The following is a 23,438-nucleotide window of genomic DNA, read 5'->3' on the forward strand; positions in this document are numbered from 1 at the left end:
AACTTGTTCCTGGTGCAGTATTCAGTAGTGATAATGAATCTATTTAAAAGAAAAACGTTTTGCAACAAACCGTGTATCGGTTATACAATTTTACTACCCACTGACCGGTAAAAACTACGACTAGTTATAGCTATCAAGGTACAAGTACATTAGTTCGTTGAAAATGACCAGTGCTGCCATATTTCTTCGGTTAGCCTATTGTTCGAAGGAAGATACATTTTCATTACGTTGCGTATTGTCTGTCACCTTTGGTATGTGAATAGCTTTGGCCACTAATCTTTGTGTTCGTGGATTCTCACGTGTTACAAGATGCCGCGCATTGATTGCTGTGACCAGGGTACAACTTGTTGCAAGTGTCTCTTTCGGTAGTCCCGGTATCTCAATACGATACACATTCCTTTGCTTTCCAATTCCATTAAGTTATCCATGTTTTGAAAATTCTAAATTATTTGTCTCAACATAATTTAATGATATGAGCGTATGAATATTTTGTCATCGTAAAAACGATCAGTTCTTGATGGTATCACATTATATACCTACGAAACACTAAACAATGTCAAAATGTGTTTCTGATGCACACCGTTTCACTAGCTGTTTTTTTACATGTAAGTTGCTGTTTTGTATTTAAATACAACGTACTTAACCCTATACAAATTGTTTAGATGTTTACCTATTATATATATAAAGACATATACAAGAATTTCAATCTTTAATGTAGTTGTGATTCGAAAGCCAATAATGTTTATAATTTCTAAGGTTCTATTTAAGTATTTTGTTGTAAAGACAATAAATATAGCATAACGTGATATGGCTTCTAAGAAAACATTTCATCGTATATTTTGTTTTATTTTTAGTTTTAGTTTTTCTATCCATCGCTATAATTACCAAGTAATTGGAAGAGTAATTAGGGTAAACCGAAATGTTGATAAACCATTCGTTATTTTTAGAACTGAATATTCGAGAGTAAACCTTGTATTTCTTAAGTTTTTTTCAAAGTTATGGATTTATGGATAAGTATTGGAAAACATAACACGCATTCCTTTGTAAAATGTAGTTTCACCTCTACCTGGCTCCGCGATAAACATGACGGCTGATAACGCTTGAATTCAGAGTTAAATTACCACAGCTTACAACAAACAAAAGGGTTTCTTACCTCTCTTTGTAACAAATTCAGCTGGTAGTGCCGCTTGACAAGCTTGCACAATTTCCATGTCACCGTATCACGTACCCATCTTTGTCGATCTTTCAATTAAACATATAAGCGAAACTGTTTAAATTCTAGAGGTGACGTAAGTTATTGATTCTTTAAAGTGTGTAACAATATATTTAGAAAATGTCTTCCAATTTATCACATAAATGGTAGAGATGTCGTCACTCTATTAATATCAATGTTCATTCTTAGTTCCTGCATGAATTACACAGTAGGCGCATAACGTTGGAATATTCTGCAAACAAAACACAAAAACGAAACGAGTGTCCAGAGAACATGCATTGGTTATATAGAATTATACGTACATAGTAACGATTTCTGTGCTGAGCTTTGTCATAATATGCTAATAAAGGTACAAGGACAAAGTACTCATGTAATAAGAAACTTCTTATTTTCCTACCAATCAGTCAATAGGTTTTGTTTGTTTATGTTTTGTTTTGAATTTCGCGCAAAGAAACACGAGGGCTATCTGCGCTAGTCGTCCCTAGTGTAAGGCTAAAGGGAAAGCAGCTAGTCATCACCACCCATTGCCAACTGTTGCGCTACTCTTTTACCAACGAGTAGTGAGATTGATCGTCACATTATAACGCCCCCACGGCTGAAAGGGCAAGCATATTTGATGCGACGGGATTCGAACCCGCGACCCTCAGATTACTAGTCGAGTGCTTTAACCATCTGGCCATATAGTCAATAAGAGAACATTTGACTCAGCACACCTCATAGAGGTAGCCAGTCCCCATAAATATATATATTTATTATAAGTATTAGTTGGCTCAAAGGAACAACAGTAATATTAAGGATTTCATTAAAATTTTTATCCTTCGCAATTTAATAAAACAGCTAAGGACTATAAACACATACATATATGTATAAATACACACTGTAACTACCTTGTGTGTATTAGATAGATATAATTACAGAAGCACAAGAGAGAAAAATATCAAACTGCTCATGAAACTAAAAAATAACGGAGTGAATGACTCAATAAAAATAATCAACCTCAAAAAGAATTCTGACGCAGCTTGTAGACTGTTCTAGATCACACTGGCCGGGCCAGCAACATTCCCACATGCATGAAGAACGTGCGTCGCTCGTGACTGTGACCACGCAGCGTTTGCAATGAACATATCCGTTCTCGACCACTTTCAATTAAGATGGCAACAGCAGCAGGAGTGGATAAGTAACTATGTTTCCAAGAGCAGTGTGAATACCGACCAATTTTCTGACCTGCCATCCATTTACTTGTGTACATTTAATAGTTCTATCAAACCAGACGCGAATATCTTGTACGTATATTTACTTTTGAACGTTTCTGTAATTTAACTAATGTCAAAATGATACTGACTTCTGTGTAACGTGAAGAGATTATGTCCATTATCCTGAGAGTATAGTACGCCATCAGAGATTAGAGTTTGAGAGAAAAAACCAAACATTTCAAGTGAGAATTGTAAGCATCAAAATGAATAGAAATATAATCAGAAATGAAGAGTAATGACGCAGAGTAACTGGTCTTAACGAAGGTAAAAACAGATTTACGTATGTCATCAGGAGTAAATTGTGTCATTACTGAACTGTTTGTGCTATTAACGGTTATGCGTGTTTAATCAAACAAAACTGTTATGTAAGTTAACGTGTAACAGAAAAGAATGGTTTACATTGTAAAGGGTACTTGTCTAGCAAAGCAAGAAAACAAGCTACTTGTTACATATATTTATGTATATATATATATATACATGTATTAGGTAAAGTGTAAATGAGTATTTTTTCTAGCAACGCAAAGCTAATTTCTTATACACGTAATAAAGTTTAAAGACACAGAAACGTATATGTTGTTAAACGTATGTGTCTAGTAACATAAAGCTAATTTACTGCGTAAAAGATAAAGTTTGAAGTTTATTTTTGTCAAAGATATATGTGCCTCGTAACATAAAGCTAATTTGTGTATGGGATGAAGTACAAAGGCATATATAAGTTTATCTTGTGAATGATATGTGTATAGCAACGTAAAGCTAACTTGTTATACATAGGATAAAGTTTAAGGTACAGAAAGGTTTTCTTGTCAAATAATATGTGCTATGTATTGGATAAAGTGTGAAAACACAGAATTATCTATATTACCGAGGGTATTGAGCAACTCACAGTGTAGTTTGTTATGAATGATGAAATGTTATAGATTAGGTTGGCGTGCATTATCAAGGAGATAAATATTATAGCCCAGATTCATGCATCTCGTGAAGGCTAAATATGATACCGTGAAGTACTCATAATTGCAGAGGTAAAGCGTGACAGCAAAATGTCATATATATCAAGATATAAATAATAATGTAGCAGTACAGTGCTATGCATATTGCTAATAGTAACATTTAACAGTGCATATTTATCTTTAATATCAAGACCATAACCATATAAGTTGTTACCATTAGAGTCTCATATTAGAATATTAAAGGTAAATATGTTTATGACGAGTTATACACGTGTGTGTGGTATCGAAATTATACGGAAGATTCATGGCATGAATAAGTGAACAGAACGATTTAAACTATAAAATCTTTAAACACCTGTTACACTTTACTCTATACATATATTTCATGCACGTGCTAAAATATATATGTGTGTGTGTGTGTGTGCAAAGAACAACGTTCAGTAAACGCAGTTGTTTCTACTTCGTCAGTAAGTTATATCTTCTCTGTCAACGTTTTTGGCCGTAACCCCAGTAACGCTTTGCGAGGTCCAGTCAGCGTAAGTTTAATACACTAGTTTAATGCAAGAGAAACCCGAATTATGATGGCTTTAGTTGTAACAGCTACATGATACTCGTATATTATTATCAAATTAAATAGAATTTCATGCATTTCACGTGCACCATCTTAGTAAAATCATGTTAGATCGAAGATAACATGCCATAAGCTCATGTTTTATACATGATATTAGGTGATAACACAAAAACTTATGTTGTCATGTAAAAACAAGAAGAAGAAGGTAATAACACAGAGTAGCATGTTCTAGCAAGGATAACATGTGACAGTTCATTTAACACTTGTGCCCTGGAGTAAAGTGTGTGTGTGTGTTTTAGTAAGAAAAAGTTGATAACCTGCATAACAATGTGTTTGTGCACCACAGAGTAACGCCTACAATCAAGCTATTGAAAAATAGTCATTTTTAAAGCTGTTCAAAGTAGTTTAAAATTATTGTCGAAACGCCAGTTAAATAGATTTCGCAATAACAAAACAAAAACATGAACTTTACAGAAATGCATCAAATTCACGCTCGTACATAAGTTGGTGTCCTGTTTAGTTTTTTGCTTTTATTCAGCTAAAACTTTGTACATTTGTAAACGTAAAATTAGTTTCATAAACGACTATGTGCTTTTGAATTCGTCAGTCTCTCTCTCCATATTTATATATACACATACATACACATGTTTGAAAAATACTATAAACAAAAATATTTTCGGAAATAACTGACAGCTTTAATAACTGAAAACTCTGATAGTATGATAAGATACAGCTTTGAGGAGAAATTTATTGAAAACTTTGCTACTACGATAAAGTACAGGTCTGAAGAGAAATTAATTGAAAACTGTGATAATATGGTGAAGTGTAACTCTGAGAAGAAATCGGTACTTTGGTTCTGTTCTATATCTAAGACAATAAATGTGTGTAATGAGGACAGAATGGTACTCTACTCCCGACTCCCGAATGACCCACGTTTCCTATACATCAAATCAAAATGGCCCCAGCTAATCGGTTTCAAAATGCAGTTGTATATAGCATGATATTCAGGCCGTGGCAAAACGTTATCTGCGTCTGTTATATTTGCATGTATTCCCAGAAGACCAGTTAGTAGTCTATTTCGAACATGCGTACTTGAACTCATTGTTTAAGTTAAGTTTTTCCCCTAGTTTGATATTCCTCAATCTACCTATTCCGCCTCTTGCCAGAGTGGAATTTATGTTCCTGTGGAAAGCATTTTAAAATATAATGAAAGAATTACAAGAAATCGTCTGCCCAGGTTAAATTTCGTTCGGTTTTCGTCCATGAATATTGATTTACACGCGATCACTCTGAAAATTCTGAATATTATTGGGAAATGATGTACACAGACTTTGCAATAACATACACAGCAAGCTGCTTAAGCTCTGATTAGAGCTTAATTAACACGTATCTAACACTAATTACATGGTCGACAGTTTGATGTTTTAAAATGACTCGTCACAACAAAGTTCACTTGCGATTAACAAATTACCGTATGTTTAAATGAGATTAATACGTATATGTGCTGGTAGACATAATTCGGTTAAAACTGTATGTATGAGTAACGACTTTTCAAGTGATGCGGTGTTACTCCCCTCGTCTAAACACGTATATATGAGTAATAAATTAGTGTAATAAGAGATATTATTATATGAAAATTGTTCATTTCAGGGGTGATATGATAAACACATAAAATGAACTGAACGTTGTGCGAATGTATGTACGTATATATAAATATACTTACATATATATATATGTATATTGTGTATATATATACACACATAAAGTACATTAAACGTCGTACAGATACTTATGAATGTATATATACGTATGTTAAATACACAATCAAACAGACGTTATGCAAACGTATGTATATACAAATATAGATACATATATGTGTGTGTTAAACACATAAAGTCAACAAATGTATTATGTATGTCTGTGTCTGTGTAATATCAGTGACGAGACAGAATAAGCCTCGTTCCTCGAACTGGGTATTATGTATGTATGTGTCTGTGTAATATCAGTGACGAGACAGAATAAGCTACGTTCCTCGAACTGGGTATTATGTATGTATGTGTAATATCAGTGACGAGACAGAATAAGCCTCGTTCCTCGAACTGGGTATTATGTATGTATGTGTAATATCAGTGACGAGACAGAATAAGCTACGTTCCTCGAACTGGGTATTATGTATGTACGTGTCTGTGTAATATCAGTGACGAGACAGAATAAGCTACGTTCCTCGAACTGGGTATTATGTATGTATGTGTCTGTGTAATATCAGTGACGAGACAGAATAAGCTACGTTCCTCGAACTGGGTATTATGTATGTATGTGTCTGTGTAATATCAGTGACGAGACAGAATAAGTTACGTTCCTCGAACTGGATTTTATCAGTTTCTCTACACTGTTTTCCTTCTGCACAAGTACTTTCTGGTTTTTCCATAGCTTTGAGATATATAATCTATGTATATGCATGTTGTTTTCAGCATTTCATAGATGATTACGAGAGAAATCTGTTTCTTTGCTGTTTTTAATTTTAAAATTAGGTTCTGATAGCACAACGTAATTTATTTACGCACGTGTTTACACATGTTACCAACATTTATTCTAAACTAAAGAGTGATAAATAAAAATGTTTAAAAAACTATTTCGCTTCCCCCCTCCAATGTTGTAAGAAGTTATTTAAGTGTTGTATATCGTCTAATACCAAGAAGTACGGCATGTCATATATACGGAAGATATATAACTCACAAAATCAGTAACAGTGATTTCCTGGGCTTTTTAGAAATTATTAGAACAATTAAGTGAATACCTATTACTTGCTACAAAGACAACAAACAGACGTTTAAGCATGTAAAAAAGTAAAAAACTTAAATAGAACAGTAAGAAAATGATTGTTATATAGTACTTCCAAAATGTTAATGTCTTTTTTTTATAGAATACCGGAATGTCTAAATTTAAAAATAAAAACAGAAATATTACCCATAAATGTTACACATAGATAACACATTCAAGTCTCAACTTTTTGTTTTGTTTTTCACCCAAACGCTCAGCTGAATAAAAATTCACAAAATAAAAACTTTATATGATATTTAAGTTGTACAGTAATGAACAGTGGGATTTTTAAATTTTATTTTTCCAAGCCTTTTAGTGTAAATACACGAGTTTTATGTGTTTAAATGATTTGCTTATTAAGGCTTCGATTATGAGAAACGTCTGTGGAAACGTTATGTCAATATATATATATATATATTGTTATTAGAAAGACTTAAGATTAATTAACATCAATTGCCTTTAGCTTTGAATTCAATAAAAGTCTTTCTTTAAAATAGACGAATATTTCTCTTTTCATTTTTATAATAATTAAATTGGTATAGCTATTTGTCAAACAACTGGATTAAATGTTCTTTTTTCGTCTTTCAGAGTTTAACAAGATGTTTACGTATGTAAATTTACCGTCATCAGCGTACTGGAGTATTTACATTCGGTGCAATGTTTTAATGACTTAAACCTGAATTATAATGTGTAACTATAAACGATACGTAACATATATGCGCAATACTTGTGAGAAACCTTATGCTTTAGTCCATATCGCGACAAAATGGTTATGTCATAATCACAGCGAGTAATCCCAATATCTTTACAGTATTACTTATATGTGTTTGATTATATAACTTACTATTACAGAGTGACTTATTTTTTACTGATCAGGCAGGATCAGTCACAACAGAACAAAATACAGTGTCTCTGACTCTTGAAAATCTATACATTACTTTATATTTACTCAATATATATATGTATATATGTGTATGTGCGTGTGACGTCATATCTATCATAATAGCCTAAAATCAATATGTCGTGATAAGCATATACTGTTTAACGAAATCCGTTTTTTACTCTACGAAAACACTGCTTTAAACCTATAATGTTTGGGTACAATGAAATATTCATGTCCCAATTAAACCCAAGAAAGAAAAGTAAATGATTAATCATTACACAAAGATAAACAAGTTTGGGACATTATTAGAAGTAAACAGTGTAGCGTTTTGTCATGCTTTGTATATTTTATAGCAGCATGGGGTGAACATCTAACGATGTTTGTTGCGCATATATATGAATAACAAACAATTTTAGAACAGCTTAAAAGTTTGTAAGGTATGAGCCCATTTAGTTATACATAGAACAAATACAGCATCAGGAAAATCTTAGTAACATGCACCGAATTCATTGCACGAGTATTTCAAAAACTGGAAAAACTCAGTAGAAAATGTACTTAACGCACCTACATATCTTTTAATTATCAAAACAGGCCTTAACAAAGAACAGAAACGCTGCATAACTTAACAATATCACCAGAGAACAGGCTGTAATTTGGGAATATAAAATGCCCTCTTGTGATATCTTTTTAAATTTATTCAACGTTTTTTTTAAGAGCTGTTCTCATAATTAAAATGTTTGTCATCACAGATTGGTTTGAGCTTGCTATTTTTAAAGCAGTACTTTCTTTAGATACCAATATTGTCTTAAATATTGGGATAATGTTTTTACATATACATATTTGTACGTATAATCTAACCTGCTACAATGAATCATGGACTGATTGATTATCATAGATAGATCTAATTGTACAATTTGTTTTAAAATATTATATAAATTTTGGATGTTTATGTTATTCACAAAAGCTCATTCACACGCTCATTACTTGGCATATCATGTTATGACAAAATTCAAGATGAGTCTTAGAACAGAACATCATGTATTTCACATATTTATGTAAATATAGTTATTACATATATCTAGTGATGAAAAAACACTCATAATAATTTATTATAATATTTTATTCGATTTGAGACTCAATGTCTGTGTAATCTATAAATAATACAAAATGAATGTTTTTGTTTGTTGTAACTTAATGCTTATAAGAATGCAATACAATTTTTGAAAGTAAATTTAATTTTTTAGAACATTCGTTTAAGATTCAGTCCGAAATTGTACATGTACGTATGTGGTAATTTTATTAGTAAGGAACGACATATACGGAAATTATACAAGCAGACTGAATGAATACACTTGTTTTAAATACTAAACTTAAAAGCTGCAACAGAAATCGCTTTTACGTTGTTGTCATATGTATGACTTGAAAGTTGTACAAACATTTTTACCTTTATTTCTGTTTGGACGCAGTTTTCCATTTGGATTTTAAAGATAATATTAATCTCACAATAGTTACTTAAATGTACACAAGAAATTCAGCGAATATTTTAATGAAACATATATTGTATTTGCAACTTAAGGTCTGTCGTATCTGACTACGTTGAGTACGTTGCGCCTGACTATCTCGATAAAGCAATGGTTTAATAATAGTTCTTTTTCTTACCTGCCGGACTTTGTTATCACCATCTCCGTGCCCAGAGAGTGGAACTGTTGCCACAAATCTTTGAACTCTAATGTCACTTTAGGATCATCTTGTACACCGTCATCGTCAGTTTCTAAAGTCCGCATGGCCCGTAGTTGTCCACCATGTGTTAAGACGTCTTCGGCGGTAAGATGCGGTGGACCCGACAGTGGCGTGGGGAGTTTGGGAAAAGGCGACGGCGGATAAGCCTGATGAAAGGGTAGCGGGAAATAGTGGGGTTGAGTTAACAGAGAGTTTACGCTGAAGTCAGGTTGACGGGTAGGGGGCAGAAGGAACGGGTGGTAAGCCATTCCTTGTCCAGGTCCCAGGTTCGAGGGTTCGAATCTCATGGAGTACGATGTGCTCAGCTTGGGCCAGGAGTGAGGCGTCGGGGTAGCAAGAGACGAACACGCATGCAGCCCTGAGCCTCGCTGACAACACGAACACCCTTGGCGAGATATTGCACACAATAGCGAATAAACCAGGGCGACTCAGGCTGAGGGAATCGGCTAAAAACAGTGTGAAATGCGAGCAGCTATGCTGTGTAGTCCAACACTCCTACGGTACAGTATTGGTTGTGCCGTGATGATTGGTTATTTGTTTGGCCGGAACCAATCACACTAGTGTCTCTGGGTGTCGTTTACAGGTTGCTAAGAGGAACCCCCACTGCGATTATAGGTGCGGATGACGAAACAGTCAGTTGCTCGATAACGACACTTTATTGTTGCTATACCATTTCAAGACATTAATGCTTTACTGACACAAATCCGTTACGGATTTTAATGAATCGTTTAGTTAGTTCTTCAAGACGGATTTATTAATCTCGATACAGGATGAATGAATCGATCAAGCGTGACACCGGATTTTTGTGGTGTTTTATTAGACAAAGGTCTTGTCCAAGATCGTCACCAGATTATCTAGTATTTATTTTTCTTTATTTGAAATATACCACTAAATTGTAACATTGCTATTTATGACTAACAACATGTTTTGTTTTGTTTTCAAATTAACACACCAAGTTTCCTGTCATCTGTTAAGATATCGGAGTTACATACGAATTAACATATCCACAGGGAACAGCGTTCAAGCACTTGGTTACGTAGTTTGAGCTAAATAACTGTTACTTATCTTGTGGGTCTACCTGTTTAGTTCACTACTGAAGCTGTCAGAAACAGCGTTAGAAAATGACTGGAACTTTGGAAATGATTACCTAGTCTCACGTCTCATCCTACCCGTTGAGAGGGGTTCTTCTGTTGGCGCCAGCGGTGTGACGTTGCACAATGGCACAGTGTCCCCTTGCAGCTTTCATTCAATAAATCGCACGTTCGCCCTGAAAACGGTATAATAAAATGCAAGGCTTGCTGCCAATCGTCACCTTGAGGACTCGTTAACAGTTTCATCGGCGTTTTGTCACCACCTATTTATATGTGAAATAGCAACACCTGGTTTAGATAGACCTCTCAAAATCATAACTTAAAGTTTCTGAATAGATTTACACAATTTCTTTACTTAATTTCTCAAGAAAAAATAATTTGGTAGCCTTTAAGAAACGTATGAAAGCCAACACATTAGCTGCCAGTGCTGTCACCGGATGGGTGGGATTAGCAAGTCCCGCCTCAGTGGGTGACGTGAGCTAGCACCTCCACTGCCGAGTTCGCGCCCAACCGGAAGTCGTCTCGCACGTATTACTGACGTAATAACTGGACGTAACAGCAGCGCCGCCTTGTTCAACTGGATATTGACGCCCAGCAATATATCTTAACCCTTGTTTGAGGGCTTGATGTGAAAATGGTCTCAGCGATACCAGACCTATCATTAAGCCTTAGATTGTTCGCTTTGCTTTCAGCAAATATATGTAATTTTCTTTCTGACGAACGACCCGTCATATCGAAGGCAATAGCATGGCTGTTCCACCTAGTGGTACTACGTGAACACGAACAAACTTGTCAGGCGTTCTCATAATCAATAGATTTTAACATGTGCACAGGCGTGGGGCAAGAAAGGGGCCACAGTGGCTAGCTTTCTAAAAATAGCCAAATAAGACAGAAATTTGATTGTCATATGTGGGAGGTAAGAGTTTAGTCTTTGTAGCTCGTAAAAAATATACTGATACACTCAAATAGATCTGATTGGTTGTTTAATTTCACATTATCTATACATAATTATTTAAAACTACAGCTAGCACTAAGAAGGGCGTTCTTTTGTATATTTTAATGTCCTAGAAATAAAATGACATACCGTTTTGTATTTAAATCACACACTAGCTTTTACATTCGTAGCACTGCGAAGATTCGTTGATTCTATAGTAGTACCATCTAGCGAATACTTTTTAAACTATTAATTCTACTCTTGTTAAAACAACAACTTTATTTAATTGGATTTTCATAACAAATTTTGCGTTTATTGCATTTCTAATATTGCGCTAACTTTCGGCGTATAATCTGTAACATTTAAATCATTGTAATGTGTATAAAAATAGCGCTTCATAGAATACTTTGGTTTCTCGAGGCTCTATTTTATGACCTATTTTATGTATTTATTCTTCACGTTGCTGATGTTTTTAAGCTGCTATTAAATACCTTGAGTCTTGGGGATTGAACAACAAAGCGTACAATAGCGATAAATGTCAAATCATGATGAGTTTGGTTTTGAGTTGTTGTTGTTTTTAATTTCGCGCAAAGCTACTCGCGGGCAATTTGCGCTAGCCGTTCCTAATTTAGCAGAGTAAGACTAAAGGGAATGCAGTTAGTCATCACCACCCACCGCCAACTCGTGGGCTACTCATTTACCAACGAAGAGTGGGATTGATCGTCACATTATAACGCCCCCACAGCTGAAAGGGCGAGCATGTTTGGCGCGACGGGGATGCGAACCCACGATCCTTGGATTATTAGTCGCACGCCTTAACACTCTTGGCCATGCCGGGCCAGAATCATGATGCGATTACTATCAGTATGGGGTAAAACATCAGTCAAGTAAATAGGGGTCATTAACATGGATACGTGTGCGAATTGTTTGTGAATGTATATATACATATATAAATAATTTTATTAGAAAATGATCTGGACTCATTTAATTCCTGCGATTAAAGGTTAAAGTGAAGAATGGTCTGGAGAACCACTCCCCTCTCTAGCTTCGAAAATTGCGATAAAGTTAAGAGTAGTTGCAAAATGTCTTAGGATTATTGAAAGTTTGCAGATGAACTACAAGGAGGAGCAGACGATCATATGTGAAAATTTATTTTAGTTGGCAAGATTGAAATTGCGACCAAAAATCGGATAGCGAATCCGGGAGCTATAAGCATGGAGAATACAGAATTGTAGTAATTTGGATAATTTCTTTTCCAAAAATGGGCTATTTCTAGAGTACGAGAAGCCTTTGCCATATGTTTGAAGTCTTGGACAAAGGTGTTGCAACTACAAATATCTGAAATGTGCAGGAAGAAAAACACTATCACTAGTTTTCGTTGAATGCCTTAATCACCTGCATAGTGATTAAGGCATTTGACTCCTAATCTGCTAGTCGTGGAATCAAATCCCAAACATACTTGCCTTTTCTGTTGATAAAAGAGTAGCCCAAGAGTTGCTGGTGATGACTAGCTTCCTTATCTCTAAATTACTGCTAAATTAGGGACATCTAGCGCGGTTAACCCTCGCATAGCTTTGCACGAATTTCCAAACAAACCATATATATTCCTGATATGCCTGGGCATGTCTCAGTGAAAAAATCTAAATTTGATCCCAATTTGGTATCTTTATGTTTTCTTATATACCGCACATACTTGAAACAAGTATATTTTTGAAAGCTTCTTGAGAGGAGGAATCTCGTGACGTAGGCATTAGGTTGCATAGTTCCAAATTTTCACTTCAGCCACTTCTTAATACCTAGAATCTAATGCTTTATCACTCCAGCATTCCTTTAGTACTCAAAGTTATCATGACCAATTTCAATTTTATTTTATAAAATAGCAATAAAACATAGAATCTGTTTACTAACTGATTATAATAATCCATTTCATATAAAGTTCAGATTGCTCTGACTTCACGTTTTAATGTTGATGCTATTAAAGTCACGTTGATTAATAGCTGCATGGTGTCACAGCGAGTCTAACGAGCCACTCCACCTCCAAATAGATTTTAATGCGCAACTGAAAAGGCTTTAGCTCAAATTTCATTTTTTTCGCATTATACCAGCTTCTTTTTACCTGGTTTGGTTAATCCATATTATTAATTAATGCACCACATCTACTGGTAGTTTCACTCGAGTGATATTTGATATTTTGCCCTTAACAACGTTTCGTGGCCGATCATCGGGACTACTGTTGGTATTTCCTGTTTTTTCAGAAGCTGGTAATTAAACTGTATATCACATTATTATATTATATATGTATAGCTATAAAGGTCTGATGCTTTATTCATTATTCATTGTATCTTCGTGAAAAAGCGGTAGGTTTAAGAGCTTACAACGCTAGAATTCGGGGCTCGATTCCTTGCAACGAACAGAGTAGAAAGTCAATTGGATTTAACAGATCTACAAATGATAATAATCAACACCATAAATAATTGAAGAATGTATAAACCAAGTTATCCCTTTAACAAGGAAAAAAAAAGTGACTTTTGAAGACAGCACAAAAGATACAGATATAATCCTAAAGTTCCTGTAATCCATTTTCTGTTGTTCGTATACTAAATGTTTACCTGCAATTTCCACGTTCCCCTTCGTTCGGGTGATATTACTGGAGCTATTGCCCTCTCAAACCGTGCCTAAAATTACATAAATACTAATAATTTGAGATGTGAACTTTTTAAAATTTCTTTTCGATGAGTATTTTTACATAGATGTTGTTGCAGGTAGAAGTAAAAATTGGAAAGCTTATTGGCGTCTACCAGAGTAAATGAGCTGAGTAATCTTTGTTTCTGACGCTTGTCGCGCAACCTGGCGAAACAATTTAGAAAATAATAATAAAAATATACTTATTTTAAATTGTATCATTATACTACGTAACACTTATCGCTGATTGTTCTTATACACTGTACAAAACTATAACAATTTGTGAGTATCTAAAGCTTCCAGTTTTAATCGCATTTAATACTACGTAACACTTATCGCTGATTGTTCTTATACATTATACAAAACTACAACAATTTGTGAGTATCTAAAGCTTCCAGTTTTAATCGCACCTAATACTACGTAACACTTATCGCTGATTGTTCTTATACATTATACAAAACTACAACAATTTGTGAGTATCTAAAGCTTCCAGTTTTAATCGCATTTAATACTACGTAACACTTATCGCTGATTGTTCTTATACATTATACAAAACTACAACAATTTGTGAGTATCTAAAGCTTCCAGTTTTAATCGCACCTAATACTACGTAACACTTATCGCTGATTGTTCTTATACACTGTACAAAACTATAACAATTTGTGAGTATCTAAAGCTTCCAGTTTTAATTGCACCTAATACTTTGTTTAATTTTATCATACTACTGAAGAAGAGACAGATACATATTACATCCACTAAGATGAGTGCTAGTTTCGTATGTTCTGTAAGAGAATTAAAGGAATAGAAAAAAATGCCTTTCTCCGGTAAAAGTAGTTTATTTGTCACACATCAATGTTATGCGGGAAAGCCATATTTTGAACGATATTTAGTTCATTTTCTCCCGACTTCAGTGAGTTTTATTCAATGTATCAAATGACTGAACCCATTAAAACTACGGCTAAATACCGTAATTCTACAATGCTAAATCACTTGGTACCTGATAGTGTTGTTGAATGTTTTTTGGTTTTTTATTTGGGGGGGGGGGTAAAAATTCAAACTATTTGTATTGTTGTTTTTCTGTGCACGTTAATGAAAAATTCCTGTTTTTAATCATTGATACATAAACATTTTGCTGATCTTATTAACATTCTTTGTTCTTTAAAGAGCATATTGTTTCACAGACGAAACGATACAATTTGGTGTACGTTTTGAACGTGGTGTAGCTTTGAGTTAGCAAGATTTCTAAATTGACAATGGAATTAATATCAATTACTCTGCAGTCAAGTGTAGTAGTGTCATCTATATGACGTTTTATTTCAAACCATTTAAATTATGCTTAATAAATTATTGTATATTACCAAATAACTATTCCCGCGTTTTTCGCTGCATTTATTCTGTTGGCCTTAAGGGGACGGCATAAAGGTTCGCTGAATGAGAATGTTTAGCATGCGTGGGTTATTATAACTTCATCTAGGTTTGGCGTGAGTTTCGAGCAGTAAGGGTTAAACGATTGCTAAATTCCAACTGATATTCCGATTGCTTATCCATAAACTCGATCTTTTGGTGGTTCATCTGAGCTCTTCTACTTTAACTTCATAGAACATTATTCAGCTATTTTTCTCAACTTGGGACTGTAAATAAAAAAGCGGACAATCCTGTGAAACATTAACAAAAGGAAACACATTCTTCAAATATAAAAGATACAAAGTTTCTTACTAGACATAGCAATTATGAATTTAAAGTAATTACTTTTTAATTAAAACTATGAGTGCGTGGTTTTAGCGTTAAATATACACTCCGCGTTTTTGTGAAAATCAAATTGAAAGAATAAATGCAAAGATGTTATATCATTAGTAAATATTTTGTCCAAAATACGAAATCTACGCATAGAATCATTAACTTGTAACATAAAAGCCTCAGGAGATTATTAACTGATACCAAAGCAGTAAGACAAATCTAAATATTTTTAGATATTGTTGTATTACTCGTGGTTACTTTTGTAAATATGAAATACAACATATACACAAAAATAATATTTCGGAGCGTGAGCAGTTTCAACCTCAACAAGTACATAGAGTTAACGGTTACATCAGAAACGTCAAACCTTCACGTCTGTTCGCCTGCTAATGTTTTGTTTGGCTTTGAAATTAATGACTGTTACTTTTATAACACATCCACCATCTCTGCGGACTTACAATGCTAGAAACTGGATTTCGATATCCGTGGTGGGCAGAGCACAGATAGCCCATTGTGTAGCTTTGTGTTTAGTTCAAAACAACAACAGCTGAAAGTTCGGAGCGAATTCAGCAACAACATTGAATATTTTACGATTCTGCTGTCCACTACATCAGGACTCGCCAGGTTCTTCTTATTTTAGTGGTTATAACTTGTTTCACAAGTTAATAGTTTAATACAAATTAATTGAATGTCAATGTAAACGACTTTATTCTCAACCACAAAAACTAATAACCTTACAGTTAATCGTCTTATGGAATAGTCTACCTTAATATGCGGTATATGTTGCAGGACAGAAGAAACTTGAGAACTGGACGAGATTTTAGAAGTTAGGGTTGGATGTAAGAAAAGAAGTTTGTTTATGTTGCTTGAAGCAGGATGATTGTAGAAAATAAGGTACAATAGACGACCTAATATTCCTGTGTTTTACTTTGACAGTGAAGTAAAAAGTACAATAAATAACTTTAGTTTCTAGCAGATTGTTGTAACTACATAGCTGGAACTTTTTAAAACTTATTTATTTGCTAACTCCAGTTGTTGTTTTTTTTCAGATGTTCATTACTATAAGCAAAACATGACTGTCTCTTTAAATTTTATAAATTGTTGAAAAGTATTAAAATCTTTAACTTCTCTGAAGGTTTCTTTCAGTTTCTGATCTGTAGTGGGTGTGAATTCCATATAAGTTTCAACAAGATAATGAGTGTTTCCACAACACACGGTAACGACAAATAATATATCTTGCTTGGTCTGTTAGAGACTGCGTTATGAGACATGAAAATGAATTGTGGTTGATACCGCCATCTGGATAACATTTACTGAAAAAAAAGGAATAATTATTTGGGTTAAACTAAAGGACATGTTTCTCTCTTATCATATGTCTTGGATGGTTATTGATAAAAATTAGGTTAAGTTAAATGTGTGTGTGTTTTAATTAACTTATTTTAAAAAATATATATCTGACTTCTAACATTAACTTTCTCGACAACTAGATATAATAAAAAGGCATTTTGGTGAAATTCGAATTTGAAAATAAACAAATTTTAACATGGCGAAGTTTAAGTGAACCTATGTATAATCTAACATACTTTTTGTGTTTTAACTTCTTCCAACCAATTTTAAAATAATTACCCAAAAATATTTCTCGAAATTCAACCGTGACGAAGGGGACTAAACGAGTTGCTAAAAAAAACCCGTTGTCAAAATGGCATGTATTAAGGTAATTTTAGTTCCTATAGATACCAGTACCTTTAGTTTTTTTTATAGTAAGTCGAAAATTACGTAACTGTCTGAAAGCTGAGACGTGTGTACAAATGACCAAGAAAATAAGAAATTTCTAGTCACTTCTTTGTTATATTATATGTATAATTTGACAGATATGCTTGATTTAAATACACATTTCATCCAAGTATTTAATAAAAATATTATTTTGTGAGTGCATATCACAGAAAGGTATGTTAATTTGTGTTATTCTCAATTTCAAAATATTTGTGTTAATGAAAAAAACATTTCAACTTACATCACATGCATCATTGTCGGTACATGAGGTGGCTGTTACTTTGTTTTCAATAATGAGAGGATGAAAATTATTTTGTGTATGTGAAATATGAGTCCTGATACAAAATATGTGAAATAGCTCAACTGAAACATCCGAAGATTACTTTTTTGGCAGTTTATTCTTGGTATTAACGTGACTTGTAACCTTTCTTGACAGTTTATTCTTGGTATTAACGTGACTTGTAACCTTTCTTGACAGTTTACTCTTGGTATTAACGTAACATGTAACCTTTCTTGACATTTTATTCTTGGTATTAACGTGACTTGTAACCTTTCTTGACATTTTATTCTTGGTATTAACATGACTTGTAACCTTTCTTGACAGTTTATTCTTGGTATTAACGTGACTTCTAACCTTTCTTGACAGTTTATTCTTGCTATTAACGTTACTTGTAACCTTTCTTGACATTTTATTCTTAGTATTAACGTGACTTGTAACCTTTCTTGACATTTTATTCTTGGTATTAACGTGCCTTGTAACCTTTCTTGACAGTTTATTCTTGGTATTAACGTGACTTGTAACCTTTCTTGACAGTTTATTCTTGGTATTAACGTGACTTGTAACCTTTCTTGACATTTTATTCTTGGTATTAACGTGACTTGTAACCTTTCTTGACATTTTATTCTTGGTATTAACATGACTTGTAACCTTTCTTGACAGTTTATTCTTGGTATTAACGTGACTTGTAACCTTTCTTGACAGTTTATTCTTGCATTAACGTTACTTGTAACCTTTCTTGACAGTTGATTCTTGGTATTAACGTTACTTGTAACCTTTCTTGACAGTTTATTCTTGGTATTAACGTTACTTGTAACCTTTCTTGACAGTTTATTCTTGGTATTAACGTGACTTGTAACCTTTCTTGACAGTTTATTCTTGCTATTAAGGTGACTTGTAATCTTTCTTGACAGTTTGTTCTTGCTATTAACGTCACTTGTAACCTTTTTTTTTTACTCTTTATTCTTTGTATTAATGCGACTTCTGAATTGATATTAAGTAAATAGTTGTATTAATTTTCTGTTGGTCTGTTAGAAACAGAGGCGTAAATTAACAGATTAAATTAATTCTCTCAAGGCTGTAAAGCTTTCATAGAAATAGCTGTATCATTATTAGTTAATAAAAGGACTTAAAAAGAAAAGGCAAATTGTCCAAGTTATACGCTTTTTAAATATTATAATTTCGAATATGAAAATGCAAGTAATAAGGTGACCCTTTACATGTCATTAATATATAAGAAAACCAGCGCATTTCATTGAGAAGACATCTAAGTGGAATACTCAAATATTATATAATTGAAAAGTGTAATAAATGATCATCTTTTCGACATTCTTTGTAAACATTAAATGTTCGTATAACAGAACCTTTGCCTTTTACCGATTGAAGTATTTTTATCGATAATTATAATTTAACGTAAGAATTTGGAGACGACTGTTGGTATGTGTGTATGAAAATTAAAATTTTTCGAAAGTAGTTAGGTTTTTGTTTGTCCTTTCAAGCAGAGTAAAAACGTATTTATTTATTTATTACAAAGTTACTGCCGTTATTAGCAATAACGTGCTTAAAATATAATAAAAATGTAGTTTCGGACATTGGATATATTTAATTTTCTGTTTAATAAAATAAAAATATATTATTTGTTTAAACCATTTTATTCAGTTATTTTATTCTGCATCAGAATGAGTTCGCAAGTCTTACAGACATGATCCATTAAGACTGCTATAATCTTGACTTCGAACTTTGCCGTTTGTTCAGGACTAGTTTTCCTTTTTCAGTGAAAAAAGGAGAAACTCTTTTACACTTTAATATATTATACGAAATAATAAGAGTTCTACTGAATTCCATATGACTATTTCATTTCTCCACACATAACGATCTCTTTTGCTAAAGATTTATAACCTTTTAAGGAGCGTGCGAGCTGTCGATCTGAGTATACACTTATATTGTTACTTTATCCGCTTTTAAAGGCTACAATTATTTGAAAAGTGTGTAATGTTTACTTTGTGTAGGGAATATATACAAAATTCACGCTAGTTCTCATGTTGTTATTTACTTTCGAAACTTCTCAAAAGCGATCTATATAGGACTGAAAATTGTTTTATTTTTCTTACGTCAACACCGGTGTTATGAACATACTCTTACATGACAATACGTCTCTTTCAACTTCCTGGATACAAGAGCTGGCGTGTGGAGGCAATGTGACATACACGCATAAATAATCAAATACAGTAAAGAGGTAGGTAATTGTCTTAAGTCTAGGTAACAACCCTCTGTATAACCAAGCAGGTGTGGAGAATGCCACAGAGTGGCGCCTTCTAACCTCCTTTATGATGATGCCAGCGACCTCTAACAACGTTTGCGTGCCAGAATTCTTTGTGGAACCCACACACTTTAGCGGTCGGGAAGGTTTACTATGTTTTCCATGTGGCCTCCATTTCTTGTTTTTGGAGGCTTGTATACCTTGTAACTAAGGGTATATATACCTATTCATTACCTATTACAGTTCAAAGCTTATGCTTGACGAAATAAAACAGAAATGTCACAGTTTCCTGAATCTTCTATACGATAATACAGACTTTTATGCGTGTTTATTAAGCTGTGTATGTGTTTAAACACTTAATTCATTACTGTGTTTTAAAACGTAAACCATTACAAGCAGATTTAGTCCTTTACCAACAATCGCATTATTGTAAATAATAATGTATAGATGTACAACGAAAGCATATTTCTCTGTACACCTGTGTTTTGTGAAGCTCACGTATAGCTACTGTGAGAATTTTAAAGGTGAGTTAGAAATCGCCAGTATATCCCATTGAAAAAAGCTAAATAAAAAAGAAACTACTTAACTTTATAGAAAAACAACAACAACATAGAGATGGAAGTGGACACATCACTTGATCCGGTTAATGATCACATAGCAGACAAGGCTTTCTCGACTTTATATGGAGATCTAAATCCCTACATTACTTTTCACGTTATCTAAGAAGGTCGAAACGTTGTTTTCTGCTTTATTAGTAAAAGTGTTAATACCCGTACCAACTCTTCTGAGATACGTTTCTCCGATTACTTATACCAGGTTTCTACTGGTAGCTTTGTTTGAAAACTACTTATAAATGTAACATGCTGAGAATTTATCCAATAGTAGGATAAACGAATTAGAGGTTTAATTATTGCTATTAAACTCATTTTAACTACAAATATTGAACTGAAAGTTATATAATATTCATTATATCTTGTGTATATATTTATAAAAACAATACTCGTTACGTTTAAAGTATTTTTAATTGACGTTAATTGGTTTCAGAGTCGATGTATTTTATAATTTATTTATCGCGTGAATTATAGGAAGACTATTTTTCATACCGTTAGATAAAGAGCTTTAACAGTTACTGTTATTTTAATTGTGCAATTTTATTCAGTAGTTTATAATACGCGAAAAGCATTATTTCCTTTGGTTGCGTCGGTAAAACAGAAAAAGTAATTTTGAAAAAGGAATCAAGAGTTACCTATGATTGTTTCTAAGCAACTGGAGTTAAAGGTTTCTTGGTCTTTAAAATACTTTTTCTTTTAGTATACAGTAAAAACTAAAATAACACGTAAAACCGCAGAGTAAGTATCGACAGCCCATCTTTCAGAAACTTTCTGCAAGGAGTGATATTTTAACCGGAAGCGTTTCGAGTATTTCAGTTGAAAGTACAATATTTAAATAATGGCCATAATATTAAGGAAAATATTTCGCTTTTTAAAGGAAGTTCTGCTTTCCGTTAAATACCGAAACCTCTAAAAAGTTCCTCAAAATGTGCTATTGGTGCATTTTTTCCCGTAATTTTATAGATTTTTCTTTGCATTTTATTTTATTTTGCAATAGTAACAGAAACTATAATTACTATTAGTAATTTAAAAGGCAAAGAAAATATCGATAGTAGAACTAAGTTTTTGTAAGCAAATATTCAGAAAATGAGCTATAATCATACGTATGGAAGTTTATCATATCCTACTTGTCTTCTGTTACATGACTTGAAGAAAATCATCTATCAGATTTTACTTTAACCATGTTATTTATTGATAAGTCGTATTCATAGAATTTCCGGTGAAGAAAAGGCCAACTCAATAGCTTAAGGTACAGCTACTTTTTACTAGGTTATCTACAGTCTAATAAGATTGTTGCAAGTAGATAATACAAAACTTTAAGTAATAAGCAAGGATTTAAATGTTGCTTTTATAGAATGCTTTCACAATTTTCATATAATTTTACAAAAAGTAGGGCATTATTCTTGTTGGTTGTTCCATCTATAATCATTGTATTATTTTTTCTTTCTTTTCCGTCAAATCGTTATTTCTATTTTTTTCTAATACTTTCAATTTTAAATAAACTTACTTGGAAACATGCGTTTAAAAAGTGAAAAGGTTGCTTATTTAACACAGAGATATATAACACTGTGCAAGGGTTTTCAGTAAATGTGGCTTAAGTTAAATTAGCTCCATTCGGAGCATAAAAATATTCGTATTTGGTTTTATACTTACAGTTATACAAATAAATTAAATATTTCTATCCCTGTGGTTACAGAAAAGGTTTCAATCATTAGACTTTGTCCCAGTTAATTTTTCTTTCTTTCTTTCTGTAAATGTAAAAATGAAATATGTAGTGTTCTTTAAATACTAAAGCTTGACTTTTTATCAAACGCAAAACACAGGTAGTATTTATCCAAATAGCTTAGATTTTAGCTCTGTATATTATAAAGTAAACCTGTGTTGATCAACCGTAAAACACAGTGCCACCTGTCTGCCAAGGAATTTAAAAGATGTTCATAAATACTTTGTATGTTAGTTGTAAAAAATTAAAATGCAAATCAATATGCAATTATGTTTGTAATTTAAAATTATACATTTTTTTTAAATATGAACGTAAGAATCTGGTAATCTGAAAATAATTTATATTCGTTTTAACGTATATTTTTCAGCCTTTTGGAATAAATATCTATAAACTGTGATATAGCTATATCTCTAGAAATTCTCGAACAAAATAACTTTTCTCCCAGTAAGTTAGTGTAACTTTACGAACGTACAGTGCTAAAACTGGAGGTTCAGCTCCTCGTGGGGAACAGACTGCAGATAGCTCATTTTGTAGCATTACTTACAGAAAATAACAACTATTAGAAAAATAAACTTAGCTTAGCTGTATAAAATCCTAAAGTTTTAAGAAGCAACTAGAGCAATATTAGTTTGAATTATTAATAGTTAAATACAGATAGATATAAGTTTGCGTGAAGATATAAAATCATATATACCTAACAGTTTATGAGGGATATGCTTTAAATAAATTGGTCTATTTGGAAATTCGCGCACGGCTACACGAGGGTAATCTGCGTCAGCCGTCCCCAACTTAGCAGTGTAAGACTAGTCATTATTACCCTTCACCAACCCCTTGGCTACTTTTTACCAACGAATATACGATTGACCATCACATTATAACGCCTCCAGGCCTGAAAGGACGAGCACGTTTGGTGTGGCGGGGGT

General features: G+C 33.3%; 1 protein-coding gene and 1 long non-coding RNA gene across 4 annotated transcripts in view; one reads left to right on the top strand and one right to left on the bottom strand.

The window, feature by feature from the left end:
- The window catches only part of LOC143222711 (T-box transcription factor TBX3-like), a 69,333-nt gene extending 58,495 nt beyond the window's left edge, over nucleotides 1-10,838 (bottom strand). Inside the window, exon 1 of one of the 2 annotated variants that reach the window (XM_076449602.1) lies at nucleotides 9,347-10,838. In XM_076449602.1, the coding sequence (XP_076305717.1) occupies nucleotides 9,347-9,714 (368 nt within the window). In that variant the 5' untranslated portion in view covers nucleotides 9,715-10,838. The remainder of the gene's footprint in view (nucleotides 1-9,346) is intronic. The other variant, XM_076449611.1, reaches the window with a different exon arrangement.
- The window catches only part of LOC143222720 (uncharacterized), an 87,839-nt gene continuing 66,591 nt past the window's right edge, over nucleotides 2,191-23,438 (top strand). The window contains exon 1 of one of the 2 annotated variants that reach the window (XR_013012436.1): nucleotides 2,191-2,730. This is a non-coding gene — a long non-coding RNA (uncharacterized LOC143222720). The remainder of the gene's footprint in view (nucleotides 2,731-23,438) is intronic. The other variant, XR_013012438.1, reaches the window with a different exon arrangement.

This window comes from Tachypleus tridentatus, chromosome 1 (assembly GCF_004210375.1).
Source record: "Tachypleus tridentatus isolate NWPU-2018 chromosome 1, ASM421037v1, whole genome shotgun sequence".
Lineage (NCBI taxonomy): Eukaryota > Metazoa > Arthropoda > Merostomata > Xiphosura > Limulidae > Tachypleus > Tachypleus tridentatus.